Source organism: Larimichthys crocea, chromosome XIII, assembly GCF_000972845.2.
Source record: "Larimichthys crocea isolate SSNF chromosome XIII, L_crocea_2.0, whole genome shotgun sequence".
NCBI classification, from domain to species: Eukaryota; Metazoa; Chordata; class Actinopteri; family Sciaenidae; genus Larimichthys; species Larimichthys crocea.
This window is the reverse complement of record NC_040023.1, coordinates 6515916-6541963: the sequence shown is the minus strand read 5'-3', so window position 1 is coordinate 6541963 and position 26048 is coordinate 6515916. Positions and strand designations below refer to the sequence as shown.

General features: G+C 41.3%; 1 protein-coding gene across 8 annotated transcripts in view; it reads left to right on the top strand.

Annotated features, from left to right (window-relative positions):
• The window catches only part of phf14 (PHD finger protein 14), a 79265-nt gene that overhangs the window by 8957 nt on the left and 44260 nt on the right, over nt 1-26048 (top strand). For 5 of the 8 annotated variants that reach the window (XM_027286175.1, XM_027286176.1, XM_027286178.1 and 2 more), the window contains exons 4-14: nt 374-506; nt 8458-8617; nt 9380-9491; nt 11484-11621; nt 11935-12090; nt 12450-12720; nt 13187-13293; nt 15209-15304; nt 19907-20013; nt 20273-20404; nt 22680-22842. In XM_027286175.1, the coding sequence (XP_027141976.1) occupies nt 374-506; nt 8458-8617; nt 9380-9491; nt 11484-11621; nt 11935-12090; nt 12450-12720; nt 13187-13293; nt 15209-15304; nt 19907-20013; nt 20273-20404; nt 22680-22842 (1575 nt within the window). The remainder of the gene's footprint in view (nt 1-373; nt 507-8457; nt 8618-9379; nt 9492-11483; nt 11622-11934; nt 12091-12449; nt 12721-13186; nt 13294-15208; nt 15305-19906; nt 20014-20272; nt 20405-22679; nt 22843-26048) is intronic. The other 3 variants (XM_027286177.1, XM_019261607.2, XM_027286179.1) reach the window with 2 other exon arrangements.

The following is a 26048-nucleotide window of genomic DNA, read 5'->3' as shown; positions in this document are numbered from 1 at the left end:
CAGACAGATACTCGGACACAAGGTTGATGTTTGTAGGCTGATGTATCTCTAAAGGAATAAAGTTTTATTTTCTTCCATCTTGTCCTAGTTATGTAAACCCCTGCAGATGGTTTGCACATTGGCTACTTTGTACGCCGCTCCGTAATACCAAGCAACAATATGAGTCACATATAATCCAATGAGAGGTTTAGATGGTATCAGAGTGATTCCAGGAGAATTTCTGCCTTTGTTGTAATCGACTTAACACAGTGTCCATGAGCATTGTATGTGGGATTTTACTAACTGCCAGTTACTGGATCTGTGGTCAGATCAGAGGGAGGGGACATTGGATAAGTGGCTTTACTGTGGCTCTGCTTCACGATTTTTCCACCAGGATGCCTTGCTGGACCGGTCCCAGACCTGGAGCACTCAGCACATCCTCATCTGCTGCGTCTGTCTGGGAGACAACAGCGAGGATGCAGATGAGATTATCCAGTGTGACAACTGTGGGGTGACTGTGCACGAAGGTAAGCCGCAGACTCAGTCCAGTATATAATTGTGGAGATGTATGCAGAGCCTCTAAAGATTCATGCCTAAAAATCAGCCAGGCAACAGTCCAACTATTTGTCACGACAACTTCATAAAAGTATGCTTCAGAACAACAGTTAGTTATGCTCCAAAAAAAAATAAAAATACTGAAAAGTAAACCTTGACCCCAACTCGCCAATTTCTCCCAAAGTACTTTCATACTTGAGGGACTTAGTTCCCCCTAAAGTTGGCAGCACATTCTCCCAGCCTGTGCATCACTGCCAACAAACTCGACCAGATAAAAGTCATTTTGTACTTTTTATATTTACTGCACAAAGAACTGATATCATTGTCATCATCATCATAGAGAGTTATAGAGCCTCACTGTGCTTCAAATAAAGTGCTTGCCTTCTACGTCACTGCTTGGACTAAAGGCAAACGTGTAACTTTCCAACACACTTCGACAGTCATTGTATCCATCCGCTGAACAGGTGTGTGGAGGTGTTTTTGTTATTCTTCACACCAACCACTTCCGTTACTTTGCGTGTGTACAACCCCATGAACACTATGAATGTCTTCAAGAAGAGTGAACCTGTGACTCGTGATGAAGATTGGAGAGGCAGTGTGACGCAGACAGTAGGGAGGATATTTGAGTAAAGTATGAACACTTTTGTTGTTGGACAACAAGAGGTATAAATCGAGCATACTGTCAGATTTTTGGGGGCTCTATTTACAGAATATGTCCAAATGGAATATAATCATGAATATGTTTTCACCCTGATGGGGAGAAGCGGTTATGGATAATGGATGGATGGATACATATGTATTCATTAGTGTATAATAACCTGAAAATAAGAAGCGTTATGTTTTTGTTGCTTCAGAAAGAGCCCTGAGACAACACGGATCCTCTTCCACAATGTCTATTGAACCACCATGTTGCTACAGTAGCCCAGAATGGACAAAACAAACGCTCTAGATAGGGACTTTCACATTTTTTTGCATGTTTCGCAGCTGCCTTTGTTTCTGAGGGAAGGGGGTTGCAATTCACAACCACACGTTAGGTATCACAAGTGTTTTTGTTGTTTTTTTTAAGTGTTTTATTCGTTTGTTTTTATTCCTGAATTGATTTTTCTAGCTTGATGAGCACAAGTATTTTATTTACCACTTTCATATACATACACTTCAACCCACTTAACACTTTCTGATTGGCTGTGAACCATTGCCCTACTGTCACCCTTTGACCAGCCATTTGGCTATCAATTTGTATCTTTATAGTTATTTCCTTAGAAGCTGTGTACTCTCTGATGACAAATGTATCTGAGCAATGGCTGTTTACAGACCAATAGAAAGATGTGTTTACATGCATCCTGTGTCGATACAGTGTTATTTGAAATTTAGAAACATTAACCTTGAAGTAACGTGAAGAGGAATTGATTTCCTTGTGGTGTGTGTTGTATTGGTACTTCAGGAACTGTGTCAGGTTGAGGAGGGAATAAAACTTCCAGTTTCAGCTTTATAAGCTGAGTGACTCTGACTGCTTGGAAAGCAGATCAATGACTTTGTGACTCATCTCTTTTTAGAATGAAGCTCTCCCAGACACCCAAGAGTAAAGACTGACCACGCGAAGTGGATCAATGTGACACCACTAATTTTCAATCCCTTATTCATGATGTCCTAATTTAAAAGCAGAAGACAGAACATGTCGATACAGTGCAACAGATCTTCGAGATGTCAGTGCAGCATGTGCCACGAAACAACAGGTTTATTTTATTTCAATATATTATACAGACACTGACATCACATCATACAAACTCACAACCCGCACCTCACCGGCACAGCCCAGCATCACTGTGATTGGCTGGACGATATTAGGGTTTACCCTCGAAGCAGCGAACACCTTTGAGGTACAAGCAAGACTTGTTGGATTATTTGTAACACACTCTCTTATGACATGTGCATGCACACACACACACTGCTCTAATCACCAATTCTCCATAGCAGACATTAGATATTGGGAGCAGGTCTTACATTTATCTTGTTCCTTTGGTTGGTTGATATTTTCCTCCTTTGAGACGTGTTTAATCTCCTTGAAAAGACACAGAAGGGGGACTAAGTGGTTCGACAGAGAGGAGGGAGTGGCAGGACTTGCGGACAGTTCCTATCTCCCTCTCCAAGGACATGAGAGCTGTTCCTTTTTTATGGCGCAGTAAAATATCATAGTTCTAGCAATGTGTTTTGAGTTCCTGTGTACTTAAAACAGATAGATCTCTTGTGTTATTGGAGGTTTAATTGTCATGATTTCATGATATGATGGATTATACTTGAGATTTAAAGCACAGCATTTCATCTCCCAGGATTTCTGCTCACACTCCTCAGTTCACTTAGCGGTTAGGGGATAGATTTAGAAACGACGGTACTCCATTTCCAACAGCCCTGCAACTAAATTGAAATGTCAGCAGTCATATCAACATGTAGGAAAAAAGATGCAGGGATTGCCACCTTCATTTGGTGGAGGAATCTGTGTTACCCTCATGACCTGGGAGCTGTGTTGTTTCCTGGTGTTGTCACCTAAGCAAAATTCCAGTTGAGGGTAAGGTCAAGAGCAATATGTTTAAGAGCAGCGTATTAGCACACTGTATGGGAAGCCATATACCTCTCAGCGCCGAGTCATTTTGTGATCGTGGGTGTTGCTACTATCTATTAATGAATTCAGGTCTTTTCATGCATTTATTTTGAGGAGAGCTGAGCTGTAATCGCGCTACCTTGAGATCTAACAGTTTGATTATGAAGAACCGTTATGCTGAGGCAGACTAGTTTGACCTCAGTCTGAAAGTATGTAAAGAAAGTATGTGTCCTCCTGTAAGCACGATTGGTAATGAGGCCGTGTTTTATGACAAATTAATTAATTTCATCATTTTTGGAGCATGCATCTTGGAATGATATGAAAATGCTGGGTAGATGGTAATAAACAGTATATGTGCTAGGGCTGGGTATCGATTCAAATTCCAAGAATCGATTCGATTCCGATTCTCAAGACTGAGAATTGATTATCATAATCCGATCCGATCCGCTCTCGATTCGGCTTAGTGTTATTAAAACCATTTTTTTGGTTGCCTGAAGCCCTAGTTTCCAACAACGGAATACGGGCGCATATCTTTGCAAATGTAACCCGCAATCACCTCAGTTATTTTAAGAGAACGTACAGAAGTGGCTGGTAGTTGTAGAGTTTTCCTTGAGTGTTCTCTTGTCTGTAGTTTTATTATATTTCCGGTGAATTTCCATTTTTCCCATATTCATGAACGCATCATAGTCATTCCGACGGCCAATGAACGCACCACGCAAACGCGGTGTACGCCTGTTTCAATTCAGTGACGCGACTAGTGGGGTTAAAGTTCACCGGGGGAAAATGTATTAAAATTTTAATGTAATTAAATCGATCTTTGGATGTCCGAATCGATCTTAAGGAATTAATATGCAAATCGATTCAGAATCGGAAAATCAATTTTTTTCAACACAGGTTGTGCTGACATAGTAAGAGACTGTACCTTCTACAGTAAATTATCTGTCTAGGCTAATAATATTGCACTATTTGTGTCAGAACAAGTTGCTTTTCGTTATGCAACTACTAATGTCTATTTAGCGGACAGATTACAGGTGAACAAAGGCCTGAAGTATTCATTATAGGTAAACTCTGTAGAACTGAATGTAACAGGATAGCTGAGAATGAACAGCTAATGAAACAAAGCTTTATTTATTCTGCATGGCTATACAGCCTTTCGAAACAATAGTTCTTATGCTTCCATAAGCGTTTGCACCAGCTGACTGTAGGTCTGATTGTACATTTGAGTGTAAAGTCAATACTAAATAATACCACTCATGCTATATTTTTGCAGGATCATCTCAACTTACAATTTAACTAAGGGACTAGATTACATCATGTTTTATCTGTTAAGATTATCCCCATGTCAGACAATTAGACAATCTCAATTAGAGTCAAATTCTTGCCATGACTTGGCCAAGAGACACGTCAGACTACATGTTGGTCCCTGACCAGTCATAGCTTTGGAGGAGATCACATTTGCTGCTTTCTTGAACGGTAAACAAAACATTGTATCATGCTGATAAGGCCTTCTTGAAGATAACTAGCAACTTACTCATGAATAAATGGTGGCATGGGCTCTGTTTTGCTGGAGTTATGTGTATTAATCTACATTCTCATTGCCATACTGAGACAATGGGTTGAAATGGCTTTATTTTACTGCAGTGGCTTCACATTTTATTTTTTACGCTGATTACCACTACCTAATGAATCCCACTGACTTCAATATTCTGCACACACCATGGGACTGTCTAGCTGATATCAAAAACAATATATTTGGGTTTAGGATTATTCGTCAGACAAAGCAAGCTATTTGTAAACATCTGCTTGGGGTCTGGGAAATTGTAATGGGCATTCTTTACTACTGTCTGTAGACTGCAATTAATGAATCAGAATGTTGACAGTTTGATTTGCTTATTACTTTAAGTGAGAGTTTTAAGAGTTGGATAAGTGATAGTCCTGATGCTGGATAATAATGCACCTAGACTAAAATAAGATGTAAGCTCATTTTAGAGATCACAAAGTACCTTGTTGAAGGTTTAGATAAGGTCAAACAAGGAAGGACTTGGAGGCAGAGATGAGAGATGAGCTGTCAGTATCTGGAGCTCATACGGGTCAGACTCGCTGCCCGACATCACTGCTTCTCTTTGTTCTTGCATTCTCACCACTGTCCGGACACCATCACTGCCTCTCAGACGAGAAGAGAGGCAGACATGAAAGGTAGGCACACAAGACCAGGGTGAGAGATCAAAAGCTGGAATGGGCAAAAGTCCACAAAGCAAGCATCTACACAGAGCACATAGAAAAGCCCTGTTCTTACCACCCTGCCTTTTGATTATCAGACTCTTGCCAGACATCATTACCATACCACAGGTTCTCCCTTTGCTTTTATTCGACTTTGACTGTAAATGCCAAAGAAGGTCCTCACATATTAATGTCTTAAGCTCAGCTGGCTTTCTTTTATTTAGTGTTTTGTTCACCCAGGAACATCATTTAGAATAGATAAATGTTATGTTTATGTGAAAAGTGTCATATTAAGTTGCAAGTTGTTCCACCACTAGGGTTGCAAAGGAATGGACAAATTCTGGTTTTCAGAAACTTTCCATGGGAAGTGATGCTGGGGAATTTTGGAAACTTTCCATGGGGATTATGGAAATTTATGGGTAAATTTGGGGTAATTTAGTAATTGGGGGTAAGCTAGCATCATGAAAAGATAAGTGGTCAATGAAATGATGATATAGCTTATTTAGCATCTAACTTATCGGCTAGCTATCTACTGTATGAATACATTTTCATGTGCTGTTCAAGTTAAACATTAATACCATACATCAAATATATTTACCCCATAATATGATCATAACTTAATTATGTAGTTTCTCAGATGTCAAACTGTTGGAGAAACGATGAAGATGAAAGATATTGCTCTCATTTAGGGTTGCAATGATGGGGGTTGAGGGTGCCGTCAATATGTCAGTCAAAAAATCTCCCATTGACGTTCAGTTGGGTTGAGATCTGGTAACCGTGAAGGCCGCATTACGTGATCCATTTTCATACTCATCAAACCACTCAGTGACCATTGTGTCCCGTATAGCAAGCATCTGCATTCATTATGTTTCTTCACTCATTTATTCATATATTCCCTTTTAATTTGTCACCCATTTGTGTCCGTGGGTATGTACGTAGCTATAGATAGATGATTAGTGGGAGACTGCTGCCAAGTTGAAAATGTGAGCCATCAACATGCTGTCACAGTAACAGATGGCTGGATCATCTATGTGAGGTGCTCATCACTTTTCTTTTTTATCCCATGGAAAAACAACCCATGGGAACCAATACCTTTATCCTATGTCTTCACACACACAATTTTATATTCTCACCGCTGCATCCATGCCCACTTAATTGGTTAGCATAGTTGTATCCAAGCAAACCGTCCTTTCTATTCAATTTCAATACAGTTAAAAGAACTTCTCTTGGTATAGTCAACTCTACCGTGCCCCCTTTTTTTTTTCCTGCCAAGCTCGTCATTTCTGACAAGGATAATCTTTCCTTCAGGGATTATGAAGCTATCCTGTAGTCATCACTTTTTGTCAGCTTAGCTCATATTAGCCAGCAACCCGTGGCTTAACGGTCTGAGCTTTGTATCTCAGTTCAAAAGGAACACCGGAGATTTGTGCCACGGTTCAGCCATAAGTCGGTTAAACCAGCATGGTGATCGTTCACAACCCCCCAGTTCCACAGTTCAAAGCCCAATCAGTTGCCAAAGGTATTTCAGTAATACCTTTCTTTAAGAAAATAAATGTTGAGTGGACCTCCTGCCCATGCCACATTCTGTTGAGGAAATGGTAGTAGTTGTGTTCACATCGTAGTTGGATACTAAGTGGTTCTTCCATTTTCAAGGTTGGCACAGAGTCCAGCTGCGACTTAATCGCCCCAATGGAATAATCAGCAGCTTGATTGGTGTGTCCTGCCTTTCGAGTCGATCTCAAGGAAAAACCAGCGGCCTGTGAAAAACCGAAGATTTACCCCGCCAGCCTCCAAAGAGCAGAGTTCAAAATTAGTGATTCACCGTGACACACAGCAAATGGTCTCTCAATCAGAAAAGGACATGCACCTACCAAACAAAGTGTAGAGCTATATAAACAACTCCATCTGCCCCAGTGTTTGCTTTCGATGGGCTGCCCGACTCCCCAGTGTGGCACACAGTGACGGGCATGCAGAACATTGAGCTTTTGATTTGTGAGTCTTTCCCATTGCTCAAAAAGCCTGAAGGCTGGTTGACTGAATTAGGAGTTGGAGTGTTATCTCCCCAACGGAGGCAGAGCACTGATTGCTGCCCTCATTGGTAGTGAAGAGCACGTCTGCCTGGTGTAATAGCTGCCATAGAAACCACATCAGCCAAGTAATTGTTTAGGCAACCTCAGAAAATTAAGAGGACAACATTAAAATTCTTTTGCTTAGCTTCTTCTTGTCCTTTTTCTTTTTTTTATGATGTTCAATTTGTGGTGCTGCAGTGTAGATTGACAGCTTGGGACCAGAGCAGACCAGGTCTATCTTTTTAAAATTGATATTCTACTAGCGTTAAAATAGCAGTACAGTCAACAATATTGACACTGTTGTGTCCAATGATTTGAGTCAACTGAATGCAGGACATAAAGTATAAGACGGAAGTATGTCTCCATGCTGAATGGTTTCAATTCAGTCCCTATATTTTATCTGTCCAAGAAAAGCTCTCAAATGACGACAGCATCTTTTTTGTACTGTTGGTTTTAAACACAAAGATGGAGGTTTAGCCACAAATCAAGGATTATCTGGCTCGTAGCTGGTAGTCATGCATAGACAAACCTATTTTTACACTTTGTCTTCGCGTTGTGCTAGAGTAGAGAGTACAGAGCAGTGAAGTACGTACCTGTCAACAAGCTTTTGCTGGTCCGGGTCGCTGTATTGATGAAGGATGGTAGCAATTTTATTTCCTCTAGTACACAGTCTTCCAATGGGCTGTAATCTCATCTCACAGTGCTGTAGCAAATGCTAACCGACAACATCAAAATCTAGTTTTTTTTATTTGAAAATCATGACCCACATTTTTGGAAGTATCCAACTACACTTGACAGAATAGATACATAATAAATCAGCTCTTTTTTGAGACTCTAAAGGGTTCTTAGCTGTAGGCAATGAAAGGCATGAACAGTCAGCCCATTGACGTGTGTTTCCTCTGCTTCTTGGAGGGTAGTGACAAACGATGTGCATGCTTTTGCCCTTTTATGAGAGGCTCTGACATGGACAATAGGACGACTGGTGTCTTTAATGAGCAATGTAATTAATATTACAATCCCTTCCTGTGTTGTTTCCAGGATGTTATGGCGTGGACGGCGAGAGCGACTCGATCATGAGCTCCGCTTCAGAGAACTCAACAGAGCCTTGGTTCTGCGACGCCTGTAAGAACGGAGTATCTCCCAGCTGTGAGCTGTGCCCCAACCAGGATGGCATCTTCAAAGAGACAGATGCCGGGAGGTGGGATACAGTAGCACATTGACCCGGTGGTCAGCTGCCATTTACGAGAGGCGGCGAGTGGAACGTGTTCAGAAACAAATAACGCCTCGGTTAATGACCTTAGCTGGTTGAAATGCTGAAGGCAATATATGTACAAGCTAAACTGTACATATATTCAGCTGTGGAAAGAAGAGGAAGTTGGATTAAGGAGGAGAGAGAGAACTGGCAGAGGAGTGAGAGAAGGGGATAGAGGGAGGAGAAGAGATAGAGGAAGAAAAGGAGTGAGAGAAAAGAGTGTGTTATGTGAAGCGTGGAGACTTCAGCCACGTTATCGCTGATAGTGCTCCTCAGCCAGGCTGCACCCGAATTTACTACTTCACTAGAGCATGAAAAACACAGCAAATTAAACTGTGAAGCTGTTGCTTGCTAGAGATGGATATCTTTATATTGGACTTCGGATTCTCTTCCCTAAAGTCCACATTCGAAATTGTGTCACACCAAAACTGTAGCTAGAGTCTGGGGCTACATAAATCTATGAATCCATTTCTTTTTGAAGTGTCTGAGCAACTCACTGCAGCCAATTTCATGATATTAAGTTTCTTATTGTCTGCAGTAATTCACTACGCTAAATGCAAAAAATAAGCACAGCCATAGATTTGAATCAGTTTGATAGCGTTCCATGAAATCAGTGACCAGAAATCAATAAATTAGAAATGTCACCTTTTGAAACATTTTCAGGTCATGATTTTACATACCGATGTGCTGTTTCCTCTTGGTTTGCAGATGGGTGCATGTGGTTTGTGCACTTTACGTTCCCGGAGTAGCATTCGGAGACATCGATAAGCTACGACCAGTGACGCTCACAGAGATGAATTATTCGAAATACGGCGCCAAGGCAAGTACTTAAAAAAACAACAAAAAAAACTGTATCTATTGCTACAAGTTGGATAGTTGTAATGTAAACACTGAATGCATCTGAACTCTTATTTGAAGAATGAGAAGAAGTCAAACTGTCAAGTGAAGAGTAAAAGATGAAAGCTGTTTAAATGTCAGTGTCAGGCTGTATGATACTATAATAAAAATAATAATAATAATAATAATATATAGTGTGTCCATTGTTTCATGTTATGCTTGTTGCCAAGGGGTGGAAAATTCCCAGAAACGTTCCATGGGAAGTTAAGCTGGGCAATTCTGGAAATATTTTGGAAATTTCCCATTGGAGTTAATTTAGTAATTGGCAATAAGCTCGCATCATGATAAGATAAGCCTCATAAATGGTCAATGAAATAATGCGAGCTACAGCTTATTCAGCATCGAACTAACCCGGAATTTTGCAGCCCTAATTATGCTACTTCGTTTATTTCATCGTGTCACAAATCACACAACTTCCGTCATGTTACGGATGCAGCATGCAGGCAGGAAATTTGTGTACACAAACAAAGATTGAAGAGAGTGAACGGGAAACAGGAGTAGGACTCCGACCAATCAAGACAAAATGAGGAGCTCGTACCTAAAAGAGGGACAGGCGTAGTTAGTGACATGGACCAGAAAACTGTAACATTACTTTGCAAAACTATGCCGATAACAGAATGGAACCTCTTTTACCACTGATACAAGAATCGTGTCTGTGGATGAGAGCCACAAAAGTACAGTCGAGTCAAAACAAGACCCCAGATTCGGGTTTGTTACACAAGTCTTTCCGGCTACGGCACATCATCAGCAAAGAAACGCAAAGATGGAGGGAGATAACGGTGTAAAACGGTGTAAGTGTAAAATGTAATAAGAGAAGAGGGGCTTTCCGGGTGGTCATTTTCTCTAAACTATTCAAGATAAGATAAGATATCCTTTATTATCCTCAGGGGAAATTTGCTTTGGGCTATAGTACACCACACAGCTCCAGCTGAGAACTTACATAGAATATGTAACCAACAAAACAGTACAGAGATACACAAAAGACATTAAACAACAAAAAATAAGAGAAAAAAAGTCCTAAAAACCATAAAATCATAATCATTCAATGAATTCAAAGCAAATGCTGTATCATGATAAGTATCATATATAATACACGTATCATCTGATATGAAATTACCCACATACTGAGTTAAAGAGGAAAGAACACTTTTTATGTGAAGTGAAAGCGTTGAGAGCCGTTAACAGTGATGAGTATTGTGAGTTGTGACACGTTAACCGTCCTTTTCATGATTTGTTCTTATAGTTATTGCAGAACTTTAGATGTGTAGGAACATCTAAATCATAGCATTTGAAATGCCTTTCCTCTCATGGCATGGTCAACCTAGACCTAAAAACAAACACTTTCTGGCTCCATGAGGGAGCCAAAGACTTGACAATAAAGGCGTTTTGCCTTTGGAGCTTTCTTGTGAATTTTTTGTATCCAGACAGAACCTCAAACAAACCTAATTTAAGCCGAGGAAGCGCTCCTACCCAAACCTTACTCTGTAGTGTCAGTCGAAATATAAGCAGCGAAAGTAGCTGTACTGTCATTTTAAGAAGTGATGAAAGCCCTGGAAATATCAGTGCTGGAGATGGTCATGTCTGCATTTGAAGTGTCAGTTGATATGTCACTAAGTGTACGAGCTAAGTAGAAGTGATAACAGCAGTGAATGTAAGTTGAAGAGAAAAAAAAAATCAGCTTCTTGTGAAGCAGTTGAAATATCAGTTAAGTGAAAGCCGTGGCAGCAGTTGACGGTGTCATACTTTCTGGCACCACGCTGTACCGCTGTGAGTCTGTTTGGACATTTTGAAAGTCAGCAAAAAGGCTTTAAAACATTTCATCCGTCCTGTTTTCACACCGTAGCTCAACATGACGGCTTCTGTGACGCAACCACAAAAAAAAAAACTCTCCCTTGTCGTGCTCTGTTGCATTCAGGAGTGCAGTTTCTGTGAGGACGCCCGCTTTGCCAGGACCGGCGTGTGCATCAGCTGTGACGCAGGAATGTGTCGCTCCTATTTCCACGTCACCTGCGCACAGAGGGAGGGTCTCCTGTCTGAGGCCGCAGCAGAGGAGGTGAGGAGAAAAACCTGCATATTCAAACCACAATGGCGTAGTATTACGTCAGTACTTCACTACAAATACTTCTTAGGTTCATCTTTTGTTTATCAGTTTGTGTATGCACCACACGTCCACTAGTTCTGCACAGTACCAGTATCCTACCCACTGCAAACCATTTAATCCAGTCAATGAACTCATGCTGATTGCAACAAGTTAGACTGTGACAGCGAGGACCGGAGGAGACGAGGTTACAAAGTGTCAGTTTATGTCATGTTCTTCATTCTTTATTAATTATTACGACTGTTGATACGTGGCTTTGTTTTCTCAGGATATCGCCGATCCGTTTTTCGCCTACTGCAAACAGCACGCGGACCGCTTCGACAGGAAGTGGAAGAGGAAGAACTACCTGGCCTTGCAGTCGTACTGTAAGGTCTCTCTGCAGGAGAGAGAGAAGCAGCTTACTCCCGAAGCTCAGGTAAGATACGTACGTGACCAAGATGATATTCTAATGTTTGGATTCTTGTTTTTATTATAGATTTAATTTAGGGCAAACAAATTATGTGAAGGTCACTGACAACTCGCTGATGGGTTTTTAACTTTGCATTTTGGTCAGGTACTATGCCAGACTACCTTTTTTTTCTTAACTGCAACTAAATTATTGATAAAAATATATAAATTGTGTATACAACATTTCTGTAATTATTTCTTGTAATATGGTGCCTGGAGAATGCCACTTTCCAAGCCCCGAGTCTTTTTAGCTTTTTTTAAAATGTATAAATAAGAAAAACGAAACAAAACTCTACAGTGTGGGATTACATGAATGTGTGTGTGTCCCTCCCGCAGGCCAGAATCACTACCCGCCTGCAGCAGTACAGGGCAAAGGCGGAGCTGTCCCGGAACACTCGGCCTCAGGCGTGGGTGCCCCGGGAGAAGCTGCCCCGACCACTGACCTCTAGTGCCTCAGCCATCCGGAAGCTGATGAGGAAGGCGGAGCTGATGGGCATCAGCACCGATATTTTCCCCGTGGACACGTCTGATGCCAACGCCAGCATGGACGGACGTAGGAAACACAAGCAGCCCGCGCTCACAGCAGACTTCGTCAACTACTACCTGGGTGAGGACACCAATACACTACACTACATTTCTCATGTGTTTGCAGATACAGTTGATCCAGTTTAAGGTGGAGCAGCTTTAGCATGAAGTATTCTTTAATGCAGTCAGCAGCACTGACTTTAGCAGAGCTGCCTGAGGGAGAACACTGAGCTCAAACAATTCAAGACTCTTTGATTTAATCTTAACTAAGCTTAAAAGGGTTTTAGCAGTCACCTCCTTAGACCGCACAACTTTAACTGTTGCACAGGGTGGTCGAGTCAATGTATCTAATGCCGTGTAAAGGCACTTTCTCCCCAAATAAATGATCGCGATGCCAGATGTGTGAGACGCCACGCCAGTAACCTTGAGAGCATACTCCATTAGCCTGCAGCAGAGGGGCCTATCTGCCATCAGTACACTCTCTCATGTGCTGTTTCCTGTACATAGATTGCGATCGTGCTATTGATTTTTGTCCCATTGATATTCAGAGCGGAACATGCGAATGATCCAGATCCAGGACAACATCTCCGAGCAGAAGAACTTAAAAGACAAGCTGGAGAGCGAGCAGGAAAAACTGCACGTGGAGTACAACAAGGTGAGCGGCGTTGTCCAAAGACACCGAACAAAACGGGAGCGCTGTCATTGTAATAGGTTCAATTATTAGGCAGTAATTCAAAGAAATAATTAGACAAACAGCAGAGCGCATGAACAAATAATTATCACATCAGTGGAAAGCACCTGGAGCAGGCTGTGTATGTTAGAGCCATCTGCGTCGTCCAATAATCCAATGAAAGAAATTATTCTCTTTGTATATTAGTGAGTTATGTTCCAGATTTATTATTCATTTTTAAGATAAGGTAACATTATTGATTACACACTGGGGAAATTAACTTGTTACAGCAGCTCACAGTATACAAGTTGGATAATAGAAATACTCATAAATTAGGGCGCCCTGGGGCTTATTTAGTACGACTAAAGCAGGATAAGCTTCAATCATAAATTAATGTTCATATCTTCATGTTGACAGTCTGTTGGACTGACACTGTTACACTGCATGAGCATGACGCAAACTGAACTACATAATAAAACTACAAGAGACTCTGATATTAACTGCTGTTTGGCCTTCTGCAGTGTAACAGCGTCAGCAGTGATGCTCTGTGTTCGGTTGAAAGTACAAAATTAAAAGTAAAGGATTCATTTGAGCGATAAATGAATTAATTTTTCAGCGTGCATTGTGCATACATTGTTTTATTAAGTAGGACGTGGCCTGCTCGGCGTGCTCGGCTGTGCTGTGCGATTTAAAGCCAAATCCTCCGCGCGCCTTTTCTCTCACCTCCCTTCAATCATGTGACCTCCGCGAGGAGGCTGCCGCTCCATCTGTCAACACGAGGAAGGGAATACATCGGCAGAGTAAAAGTCACAGGAGTTAATGTTGCGTTCAGTCTTCTGCCGTGCGTGTTAAGCGTTATTAATGGAGTGTGTGTTGCTAATTGCACTGCCTGAGTTGCTGTTACATGGCTTTGGCCTTGGGAGAAAATGCCCGTGGAGGAATGTCACTACACGTCTGGCTTTGACGGATAAACAGTGGCAGAGCCCAGTACAAGATTTACTGGCGATACGAGGCTCAACTCTCCTCGCAGATTATATGACGCCTTCACATTTTACAGTTACTTTATTCGTGTTATCATTATTTGTGTTTTTACTCAGACTGTGAGTTTCCTGCTATTGTTTTTCCCCCTGTGACCACGGCACAAACGGGTCACAATTGGCTAGGGAGTAGCTTTTTATCAAACTGGCTTGAGATTGGCTGTCAACAAGAAATAAATCCAGCTCCTAACTCTACCCAGAAAATGTATTTTTACATTTCGGTTTGATCAAAACAGACAAAATGCTACCTACCTACTGGTAGGAACAACACCTGGCTAATTGTCCCCCCCTGTTTCCAGTCTTTGTGCTAAGCTGGGCTAACCATATTCTGGTTTCAGCCCTGTACAGACATCATTTTATTATTAGATTAGATTAGATATACTTTATTCATCTCACCACGGGGAAATTTACTTGTTACAGCAGCAGAGGAAAGTGTAGCACACACTACAGAATTAGAAAAAAGTAGAAAAGACAAAAAAACAAACAATAAACAGACAGAAATATCTATAACCTACACAATAAACACGAAAAACAAACAGCCTTCAAAACAGACAAGTACTGAGGATAAAAGGATAAAAGTGGCATGATATATAAAAAGAGTATTGTAATGTAAAGGGACCATAATATAAATAAAATTACAAAAGTAAGTGACCATGATACAAATAATAATATTATATTATTTTTTTACTGAAACCCAACTCTTCATTTGTCAGACCTTATTTTTTGGAATTTTCTACAAATGAATGTTGAATATCGGAAAAAAAAGACGAACAAAACTGGCGTGTACTTGGAGTAGGACTAGAATATGTATGCATTGGTTTAGAATATCTGTGCCTCATGTTGTCTCCTCTCCCCTCCTGCAGCTCTGTGAATCTCTGGAGGAGCTGCTGAATGTGAATGGAGAGCTGCGAAGTGAAGGCCAGGCCATGTGGACTTTGCTGGGGGGCATCCTGGGCCAGGTACCACCACCACCACCACCATCACTGCCACTTCACACACCGCCCCCTCCTCTTCTCCTGTCCCCTCCAGCCTCGTACATACATACACATCCTGCTCTCCACACACAGATTACTTGTTCAGGAAGTTTGTTTATAGATTTCCTTTTTTTAGCGTAGCAGTGATTTTGTGATGGAGAGTTATCCAGATTGCGCGTAACAACCCACATGGCCACCAGTGGGGTGATAGCGGCGTCTGTAATAACCCCGCTGTGTATAAAAATCCTTTCATTTTGCACTAACTGATTGACCTGTCATTTGCCATGAAGTCAGACTTGACTGTGGGTAAGTAAAAGCTGTCTCCCACTTCTCGTTCCTATGGCAACCAATTGCCAAGACGTGCCACTATGGCTGATGGGTTATTTAATGAGTGTGAACTGCAGTATACAGAAATAGACTGAGATCTTTAACTTTTGTTTGTTGGAACAAACAAAAACTTGAATTTAACCACGTTGTGTTCAGTGTAGAATAAATAAAACCGACCTCATGAAATGAATAATTATGTGGCTAAACAGAGAATAGAGACTTTACTATTAAAACTTAAATCAGAATTATGAAAACAGTTTCAATTTTCTTTATAAGTTTGTATTTCAAATGCTTTTTGCAAAAAACATGTTTTGGATTTCATAATGTCACTTTTATGGAGTATTGTCATCAATCCTCGCCTCTACAGTCCGACCATTTTACTAGCAACAGCGAGAGTTCAGCTTTGTTGAACCGATCGATAAGAAATTGAAAAACTGTCACTCGTTTCCACAGAAATGACACCACATGCGTCAGAAAGTGATCCAGACACTCTCATACATTAGGATTGGAACTTTCAGTCATCCAGCGCGAATAGCGGAGCTTTATGCCACAGAGGAAGAAACTACTAAAATCAAGTGGCTGTGAAGTGAAACAAACACTGGAGTTCCTTGAACGGCCAAGAGTTGTTGTTGTTTTTTAGTTTAGTTTGATTTTGTTTGTCTACAAGTATAAAACTGTTATTCTCTAGAAATACAATTTCAAATGACATGACTACTAAACATGCAGTACAGAGGAGTGTATATATACAAGGTGCCAGGGAGAGAAGAGGTAAAGAAATGTCTCAGAAAGTGTCAGCTGAAATGTATTCAGGAGAGAACAGCCTAGTAATTGTAATAAAAGAAGTAGAAGAAGTTGGGGGGGGCAAATTAATATGAAACTTGTGAATTTTACTAATATTTATAGAAGCAAAAAACACAGACACCACTCAACTGGAAGTAATCTGTGGTTAATTACCAGCTTTTGATGCAATAACTCAACATATTCTGGCAAAATAATCTATTCTCACTTATATTGTAGTATTTTTTGTCACTCACAACGATCACCTGTGTGTTGTCCAGAGGAAGCATCTCACTCTGACCTTTCACCTAAAATGATTCATGAAAACTGATATTATATCCACCATCGGTGCCTGGGACAGTGCAGTCGCTCCTTTTAAGGTTTTATGTATATAAGTACCAGCGAAATCCATAAAAAGGCTTCTTAAAAGTACGGTCGTTGAGAGTATGAGCCGTGTAGATAAATGGTCAAATGATATTAATGCGGTGGCGAGGCAGCAGAATGGACAGGGACTGGAAGGGAAACTGGCAGTGAATCTGCAATGACCACCATAAATCACCTAATTATGAACACGCACGGTTTAAGTAGCAACATCAGTCACAGCACCGCATGCTTTTGTGTCATCTATCCGCCACGTTTTCATCTCCTATTTGTCATCCTGCCTGTGCATTTGTGGAAATTATTGATGTCCCCAACTGGGACTCTCATCCCTCTTCCAGTACACAGTCAGTGCTTTTTGTTCCTGATGCTCCTGGAAGTTTAGCACTCCTGGCAACTTCACAAGAAAACACTCACAAGACATTTTCCACGAGCTGCTATAAAACGGCATGAGGCTAAAACAGCTTCAAAGCAGCAGGTATTATAACAGAGATAAGTTGCAGTGTTTTGTGTCGATCAAGTGAAAAATAATTGCTAAGTAGACCCGCAGGCAGACACAACAAGGTCCAAGCGTCTGACATAATTGAGAGCTGAAAGCGCTTTTAAGGACACTGACCAATAAGACTTAAACAGGTGATTTGTTTGTCTGGCTGCTGAGACGCCCCCCTGCACTGCACGCTGCCAGTATTTGACCCCGCATTGAACTACAACGACCTTGGAGTCCGTATCAGCACTAAAACTATACTTCATGAATCATTTTGCACCTCAGTCTCAAGCGTTTAAGTGTCTATTAGTAATGGTACAGTTATCTGATAAACACCACATAAGTTGTTTTTAGGTTCACTGATTTGTTGTACACCGCAGAAAGAAACTAGGACCACAACATGATGTACAAGTATAGTTATTATCTTCAAAGTAGAATGGTATATCATTATGTGCAGAATAAATTGTGATTATGAAACAATATGATTTTCACAGAAGGAATTTAAAGTCTGTGTTTTTCACATTTAGCGTGTCCGCTGAGTGTCCTGAAGCCACGCTCACTCACGGGAGCAGTCGAGCAGCAATTCTGAAGCGACTGAAACGTGTCAGATGAGTTCAGAAAATGACACGACTAACTTTGAAACACCCTGAACGAGATGAAGTCATGTCTAACTCTCTGCTCAGGGTGGCCTCAGCGTGTCATCGAGCCACCCTTTAGGAACGCCCACAAAAATCCTGGACTGAAAACTGGTGAAAAAATGTTTGAACCCCTAACTCCACATTTCAGTAATATATTGTTCTTTTCATACATTTTCAGCAACTATTTTACAACATATTTAATGTATTTTGAAGGAAATCTCAGAATTGCCTTTACATGGACTTGAACATGGAATAAAACTGACAAGAAGAGACAGATTTCTGAAGTTCAAACTGACACCATCAATAAAATGTATTACTAAAAATGATTAATTGTTGATGAAATAGTTGACACTAATTTTCTGTGGATAAATTGGTTAATCGGTTGACCAATCATTTCAGACTTAAACTCAGTTCAGGTTCAGAGATTGTTGTCTGTGTAGAGCTTTCAGGTGCTCAGTCTGTTGCACAGGAGAGGCAGATGTTTGCGAATGTGCACGAAATGACAAAGCAGCAACACCACAGATGGGTAACCTTTAGTGGGTGTACAGCTGAGAAAGTGTTGCTTGCTAAACGTAAACATTATGATGGAGATGTTGAGTTCAGTTAAGAGCCGGCTGCTTTGCTGACTGGTGGGAACAACACAGAGCAGGACGGACTAAATAAACCTCCTCCAGCTGGACTTGAATCGAGACCACAGGCTGTAGCAGGCTAGTCCTGGGGGCAAGACCAAAATGAGACTTGAGCACTACAGCCCTGATTGGTTGCAGAGATGTACATAGACTGCATAAAACATGGATGGAAGTAGCCGTTCAAGAAACTGCAGTTTTTCCGTGTCGGCTTCATTTTTCTTCGTTGAGAGTGGCTGCCATTCTTGCTGCCTGCCACACGTATCCTCAGGATGTACTGGAGATATTTTAGCATGACAGAATCTGATATTAGATCAGATATAAGGGGCTTAGGACCAGATTAATTTTATAGCTGCAGTACACAACTTGCACTTGCAGACACAGTTATAAAGGAGCCTTTTTAAGAGTTATTTTTAAGTGATGCTTTATGCCACAGCTTTCTTTTATTTTACTGAATACAGTGAAAAAGCTCTCTGCGACACAAAGTGCCCAGTTTGCTGCTGCACTGTAATGTTCTGACGAGTTTTCCCTGAGGATAGAGAATGGTGGCATGAAGCCAGACAGCTTAAAGCTCGTCTGTGTACCTGACTGTTGCCACTATTTATAATCTGCACCTTTAAACTTCTTCATCTGTCTGATAAAGCCTGTTAACAATGTAGAAACCGCTCCATATCAGCAGTAGAGATGCTTCCTCGTGGTTGGATGCAGGCAGACTGTAGTCCAGGTTGAGGAGATAGCCCCAGCAGCCCCCTTGTGCCTTTGGTCACCCTGTCCCTCCATCTATCAGGCCTCCCTGTGGAGACGCTCCCTCTGCGCTGCAGGCAGAGCGCGCCCAGATTAGAACTTCCTCCGGGAAAACCTTGTCTGTTTAGTGACAGACTCGGTCCCTACGAGATAAGTTTTCTAATTAACCCGCGTGGCAGCAATGCACCTGAGATGCAGGGGAGAATAAACTGGCTGTCTGTTGCTGCTTTTCACCTGCCACAGGTTCCCTTCGCCGCTCCTCACAACTCACCACTGTGATGGGACTTTTACAGCTCTGATTTGGTTAACACTTTATTTGGACCGTCTAAAGTCTCAGCAAACACAAAGCAGGTGTCAGATAAAGTGTCACGAGTCGGTAAGTGTAACTCTGTTGCAACACAGCTCTACAGTTTTGCCTTTATCCCTGAGGCGTAGTGGGTGGTAAAACTGTGGACGAGACAGGTTGCACAATAGATAATTGACAGTTGCTTTTTCAACAACATGAACTCATGAACACATCTGGATCAACAAACCCACCAAACTTCTGTCTGGGAGTAAGATGTTACTGTTCATATCTGTTACATGAAAACATTTGTGGACTTTGTTTTGGCAGAAGCTAAACACCCCAGCTGTTCTGAAAGCCCCAAAAGAGAGGAAGCCCAGCAAGAAGGAGGGAGGAACCCCAGGGAAGTCATCCAGCCTGCCAGCAATCCTCTACAGGTGAACACACAGTGCCCGCAGAGAAGCAAGGGAAGGAATAGGAAGGATTGGAGATGAAGGTTAGGTGACAAATTAAAGATAAAACCAGGTGGAGTTGTTTTAAATATCATTAAATGCCAGAGGCAGAATTGAGAAGCCTCACTGAAGACATCCATCGTGGTTTTTAGACCATTTGGGGTTGGGTGTGTACATTCATCCATCACGCAGTTTCACAGAGCCAGCCTCCTAATCACATATAATTTCACATATTTTGCTGCAGCTGCGGAATATGCAAGAAGAACCAGGACCAACATCTGCTCGTGCTGTGCGACACCTGCAAGCTCTACTACCACCTGGGCTGCCTGGAGCCACCACTAACACGCATGCCCAAGAAGACCAAGAACAGCTACTGGTAAGAGACCTGGAGACACGGGGAGAGGGTACACAAGGGAAAAGGTACGGTGTAAGGACACATGAAGTGACTGACAGTATGGGCCCTTAAAGCTCTCCACTGAAAACCATATGGACTAAATAAATGTCAAAAGCAGTAGAAGTTACGACAAAGTGTAAACTGTGTAAGGCCACTGAATCTGTGTAAGCTGGAGGAAACGAGCACAAATCCAGACTGCTGGAGAGCCATTAGTGAAGGTTACGCAGTTCAAGATTCCTCAGAAGGCACACCGGCATATCAATGCGGTGCTCTGTCAGACCTGACTGTCTGCTGGCTGCTGAGGCTCCACCGTACATGCCGGCATGCTTCATAACATGCTTCAACACGACAGTAAAGACAGTACAGAGAATACGAGAGGAACAAGACAGGTAGAGGCAGAGACCCTGTAACAAGATGACAGATACATCAGTACAAGAACAAGCAGGTGCATTAAAAAACAACACGTACAATTAATAAATATAGGTAACAAAAGGATAAAAGTACATATAAATTTGTGTCCAAGAACACAGCAAATTCATTGTTCATAGTTAGGGTTAGTTAACTCCTTCCCCAAAGTATTCACACGCTTGTAGGGCTACCTTTTAACTTTTTTTTATCAAAGAACCAGATATTTATATGACACAGTTTTTCATCTTTTGTACTAATGATGTAACACAGGAGAGTCACACAACATTGTCTGTGGGGGGGAAATGGGACAGGGGGGTACCCAAAAGCTCCACCAACGGTCCTGTTTAGGTTATCATGAGAGATGGATAAAGTCTAAGATACTGCACAGCTATTTCGGTGCAAAATATATGAAATCCACGTTATCCATTATTCTTTAAATAGAGAATCAATACCTACTGACAGTCATAGTTGATAGTAACATCATCTTTTTCATATTCATTCTTTGTCTGCCAGGAGCTGTAAGACGTTAGGATCCACAGCTTGTTTATTCATATTTGTCCTGACATTTGAGGGCCAGCAGGATTATCAGATGACGGATGTGGAGATGGTGGAAATGTCACAGTCGCTTCTCTCTCAACTAGTGCGCTTTCTTATCTAGAGAGGAGATTTTGTGCATCTGTTTTTCCACATACGATAGTCTTGAGATATTCTGTCGAGAGCCACCTCTTCTCCTTCTATAGCGAGTGAAAGAAATAAAGAGATGCAGCTGGAGTTACAGGACGTGTTTGTGTTTGTGTACCGTAATCTGCTTGTGACTGGAGTAATTCGTTTAGCCTTTATTTTAAGCATGATGCTCTCTTGGTTTATTGGGTGAAAATTAGAAACCGTTTGAATGATTAAAGTGTGTGAATGCAGAGTCATAACTAATTACAGAGTTGTGCACGTACACAAAGCCAGGGAGACTACAAGGTACAGTGCTCTGTTGTACAACAAACAGGGGAGTCGGAAGCTGCTGGGTTTTGGAAACTGCCTTACTGATGGTAAAAATAATATCCATTCCCAGGTCTGTCTCTGACTGGATGCAGTAAATATCAGGATTATCTAATTGGCTAGAACCTGTGATATGCCAGAGACTGGACTGAAACATTCCAGTAACTTTGGAAGTTTACCTCAGTTTCTCTTCACTTTGTGGTTGAAATACCGAGTGTGGTACTTACTCCATCATCTCCACTCAGTCTACTACTGTTTCCAAAAAGGTTTCAGGGTTTGTACTTTGTAATTCTTGTGGAAACTCCATTACAGACACATTAAAAGAAGCAGAGGTTAACCTGAGTTTGGTTCCTGGTACTGCTCAAGTACCTAATTAGCAGTAAAAGTGCTGCTGAGGCTGATGGGAATGATTTTAACTTCTTTAAAAATTGGCTTATTGGCTTGTTCCCAAAAGTGAAACGGAGTTTGGGTTAGCCTAGCTTAGCATAAAGACTGGAAACAGGGGGAAACTGCTAGCCTGGCTCTGCCTAAAGTTAAGAAATGGGAAAAGTAAGTTTGTTAAAGTTTTTACAATTGCTGCTCATCAGCAGTAAAAGTCATAGATTAGATTATGGATTCATTCCAAAGTGTATCAAAGAACAGTGTTGGCTGTTGTTTATCAGAAAGAGTTTAAACGTATTGGTGCTTATTGGTCTTTTTTTTTCACTCAGCCCTTTTGTGTTGCTCGTGTTTTTCACCTCTTGATCAGAAGAAGCTGTGAAGGCTTGGTTTTTTCTTTTACAGTGCAGACTAAAGATTTGGGCCCGCGATAATAAAATCAATACGGTTCATTGAGACAAGCTGTCTTCCTTCTCTTCAGGCAATGCTCAGAGTGTGACCAGGCCAGCAGCGATGAGGCAGATATCGCCATGGAGACGCTACCGGACGGCACCAAGCGGTCCAGGAGGCAGATAAAGGGACCAATCAAATTCATCCCACAGGAGATGTCGCCAGAGCCCAAGAAACATCAAGTGAGAAGCACGGTGTGTATCGGCACACTGGAAACGTTTAATGTGATCAGTAGAAATATGTTTCATAATGAAAACAAAAGTATGGCACGTTCAACTCATCCTTCACTCTGATGAGAGTGTCAACTGATGTCAAACTTTGCTGATTGATTACAAAGAAGAATTAACTTGAGATCTCTGTAAGATTCAGAAAGTGGCTCACTTGGCTTAACATAAAGTAAAAGAAGCACTTCTTGAGAAGGCAGTGGGACTGAATACAGATATATATAATACAAAAAGACAGCTGTGGATTTACTCCGAGGGCAGGATGTATCAGTTTAGACAGCAAAAAATATATTTTGATCTTGTTATATCATTATTTTATTAGAGGAAAGAGACAAGAACAGGAAGGACAGAAGATGTGAGTTAGAGTTCTATAGAAAAAATAAATAAATCAATTGATTTGTGTACTTTAAGATAAAGTCATTAAGATGAAATCTCTAGAAGATGGAGAAAGAGGATTTAGCACAAATGCACTTAAATGTCAGTCCAAACTTATTAAGAAGGTAAAGGACAGAGCATCTAACAAGATCTTCTGATGGCAGAGGAAGTTTTACCACTAAACTAAAATAACACAATACATAAAATAAGATCAGTAACACAGTAAGGACACAAATAAAAGAATGTAAAATAACTTTTTATGTTTTATTCTTAATCTTTTTATTGTAAACAACAACATACACAAAAAGAGGCTGATCAACCAATGTACAACACACGTTCACTTCTTCTGATACCTACATCTTTTAAGCAAGTTAGGGAACTTCTTTCTTTTCTTATAGTACATGAAAAGTTCATCCTTGAATTTATATCACGCTTAACCTCTTCCACCACACCCTTCTTTATAATAAATATACAATATAAATACTTTATAATTTAATATAATGAAGTATACATCAGCTGAAAGCTGAAGATTAATTTAAGTGCCTCAGTTTTACTGGTCATAAATCTGTCATAAGCATTGTGTTTTGTAGGCGCTCGTTCAAGTATTGAAGTTTTAACAGTGCATATGGATTTAGTACATTATGAAAGGAGTGAACATACCCTAAAAAAAAAGCCATCTATCTCTGAATGTCCTCAGTCTCCAGTTTGGGGTTTTACAGTTTCTCGAGGCTGTGATTACCACGGAGGTCACAATAGGTCATTTTAAACAGTGAGTGCTAACATCATCACACGTGAATACAACTGGGCTTTCCAGTCATCGCAAAACTGCACGTGATCAGCATGAAGGAGACCCGTGGTTACCCATAAAACCACATCTTCACTCAGATACCGTGAGGTGGAAGGTCAAGGGACTGTTTGAAAACAGCCATGCCACTTTTTACATCAGCAATATTTATCCTAAATGGAGCATTATTTTGCTTTCTGTCCTGAGTAACTCATATGACATCGTTGGTACCAATAGTTGCATTAGGTCTTCTAGTTTTTATATGATACCAGTATCTTCAAATCTTTAGCTTGATACATCCTCTGGAAGTCCACACAGAGACTAAACTAAATCTAACTTAATAAGACATGAAGATACAGCTGCTAATAAACAGTCAATGTGTATATTAGTAAATGTTTAGCACCAGTGACATAAGTTTTGACAGTTTTGCTTTTTTTTTTTTTTTTTTTTCTTGACCATAAAAGAGCGACAGTATGTGGACTGTGTCAGCTCGGAGCGTAACATTTTGTGTCAGTTGTGAGAGGAAACCGAACCCTCTCTCCATCCCTCACTGGATCCCACTTATCTGTACTGACCATGCTCTGATCCTGCGATACAGAGCAGCCTCCCCCTCTCCCTCAAGAAACACTCCAGATTGATATCTGTCAGCTCGGCGATGAGGGTGAGGAGTGGGTGGTGGCGTGGCTGGGGTTGTCTCTCACTTCCCTTTTTTTTTTTTTTTTTTCTTCTACTGTCAATATGTGACCTGGTGCCACTCACCGAAGACTTGAGGGGAACTTTCCTCTTGTAGCCGTGGACGCTCACAGCAGCAGATTCAATTCCACTGAAGCTGCTCCTGACTCCAGTCTCTGTTACAAATAGAGAAATGAACAAAGAAAAGGAGGAGTGTCTCAGCCACTTTCCCCCGCTCCCTGCACTCTATCTGTCTTAGAGGGGGAAATAGCGGAGTGCTGGAGCACAGTGGCAGTCTGGGTTAATGTGTTTTTCTGTTCAGGTTTGGAAACCCTGGGCCCAGACATGTGCCGAGGACCCTGCTGGAGCTCTCAGGGATTAAGCAGCTTTCTGATTTTTCTCGCAGCCACAGCCACTCGGGCGAGCCACTTCAGTGCAGCATTTATCTTCAAATGCAAGGCGTGCTATGGCAGACGCTAAAAGGGCCCTGCTTTGCATTTTTAATGCTTTTACCAGGGCACCCAAGCACTGGCACTTCTCTAAAGCCATGTTTCAATTTATCAGGACTGGCTAATCGACCTCCTGCTGGCCTCCACGGATGCACTGTGTTATATATGTGTGTGCGTTGGGGAGTTTGTATGTCAGGAAAGAGTATGTGTGTGTGCACATATTTACATTTGGCCAAACATGGCCCAGTGCCACCTCGATGAAGCCGAGAGTCTTGTGGCTGTTATTCATGGCCCTGTAGTGGGTAGTACCTACTGGAGGAAAACCTTTAAAGTCAACCTGTGAGCTGGATTTTATTTAGCATGTGTGTAATGTCGCAGCTGTAAAATTAATGCTCCATAACACACTCAGTCTGATTTTACACAGCTCTGCTAAAGACAGAGAACACACTCTATCCAGGCTGATGCAAGGACAACTCATTAACACACTGTTGTTCTACAGTGGGGTATGTAACTCAAACGCAACCACGGTTTTATTTACCTCTGTCATCAGTTTCTCACCGTCAGCAGGTTTTATTCCCCCTCCCTGGTGATTTCATTCATCAATACACTAATTAAGTGAAGTTTCATTCTAAGAAATGTAAAACACAAGAAGATCATTCTGAAAATGAAACATTTAAACAGTAAAAACTATTTCTTAGCAAGAAAGGCACTCAGAGATCGCAGACCCCCGCCAGGATGTTTTGTTTTTACAGTAATGTTTGATGTAGAGGTCAAATATTTACGCCCTAGCCTTAAAAGAACCAGAAATTACTCATGCAGACTCAAGAAATGTCTGACTCTAACCTGGCCAGAAGACACAGACTCAGATCAACAGATATCACAGCTGATTGCTATAA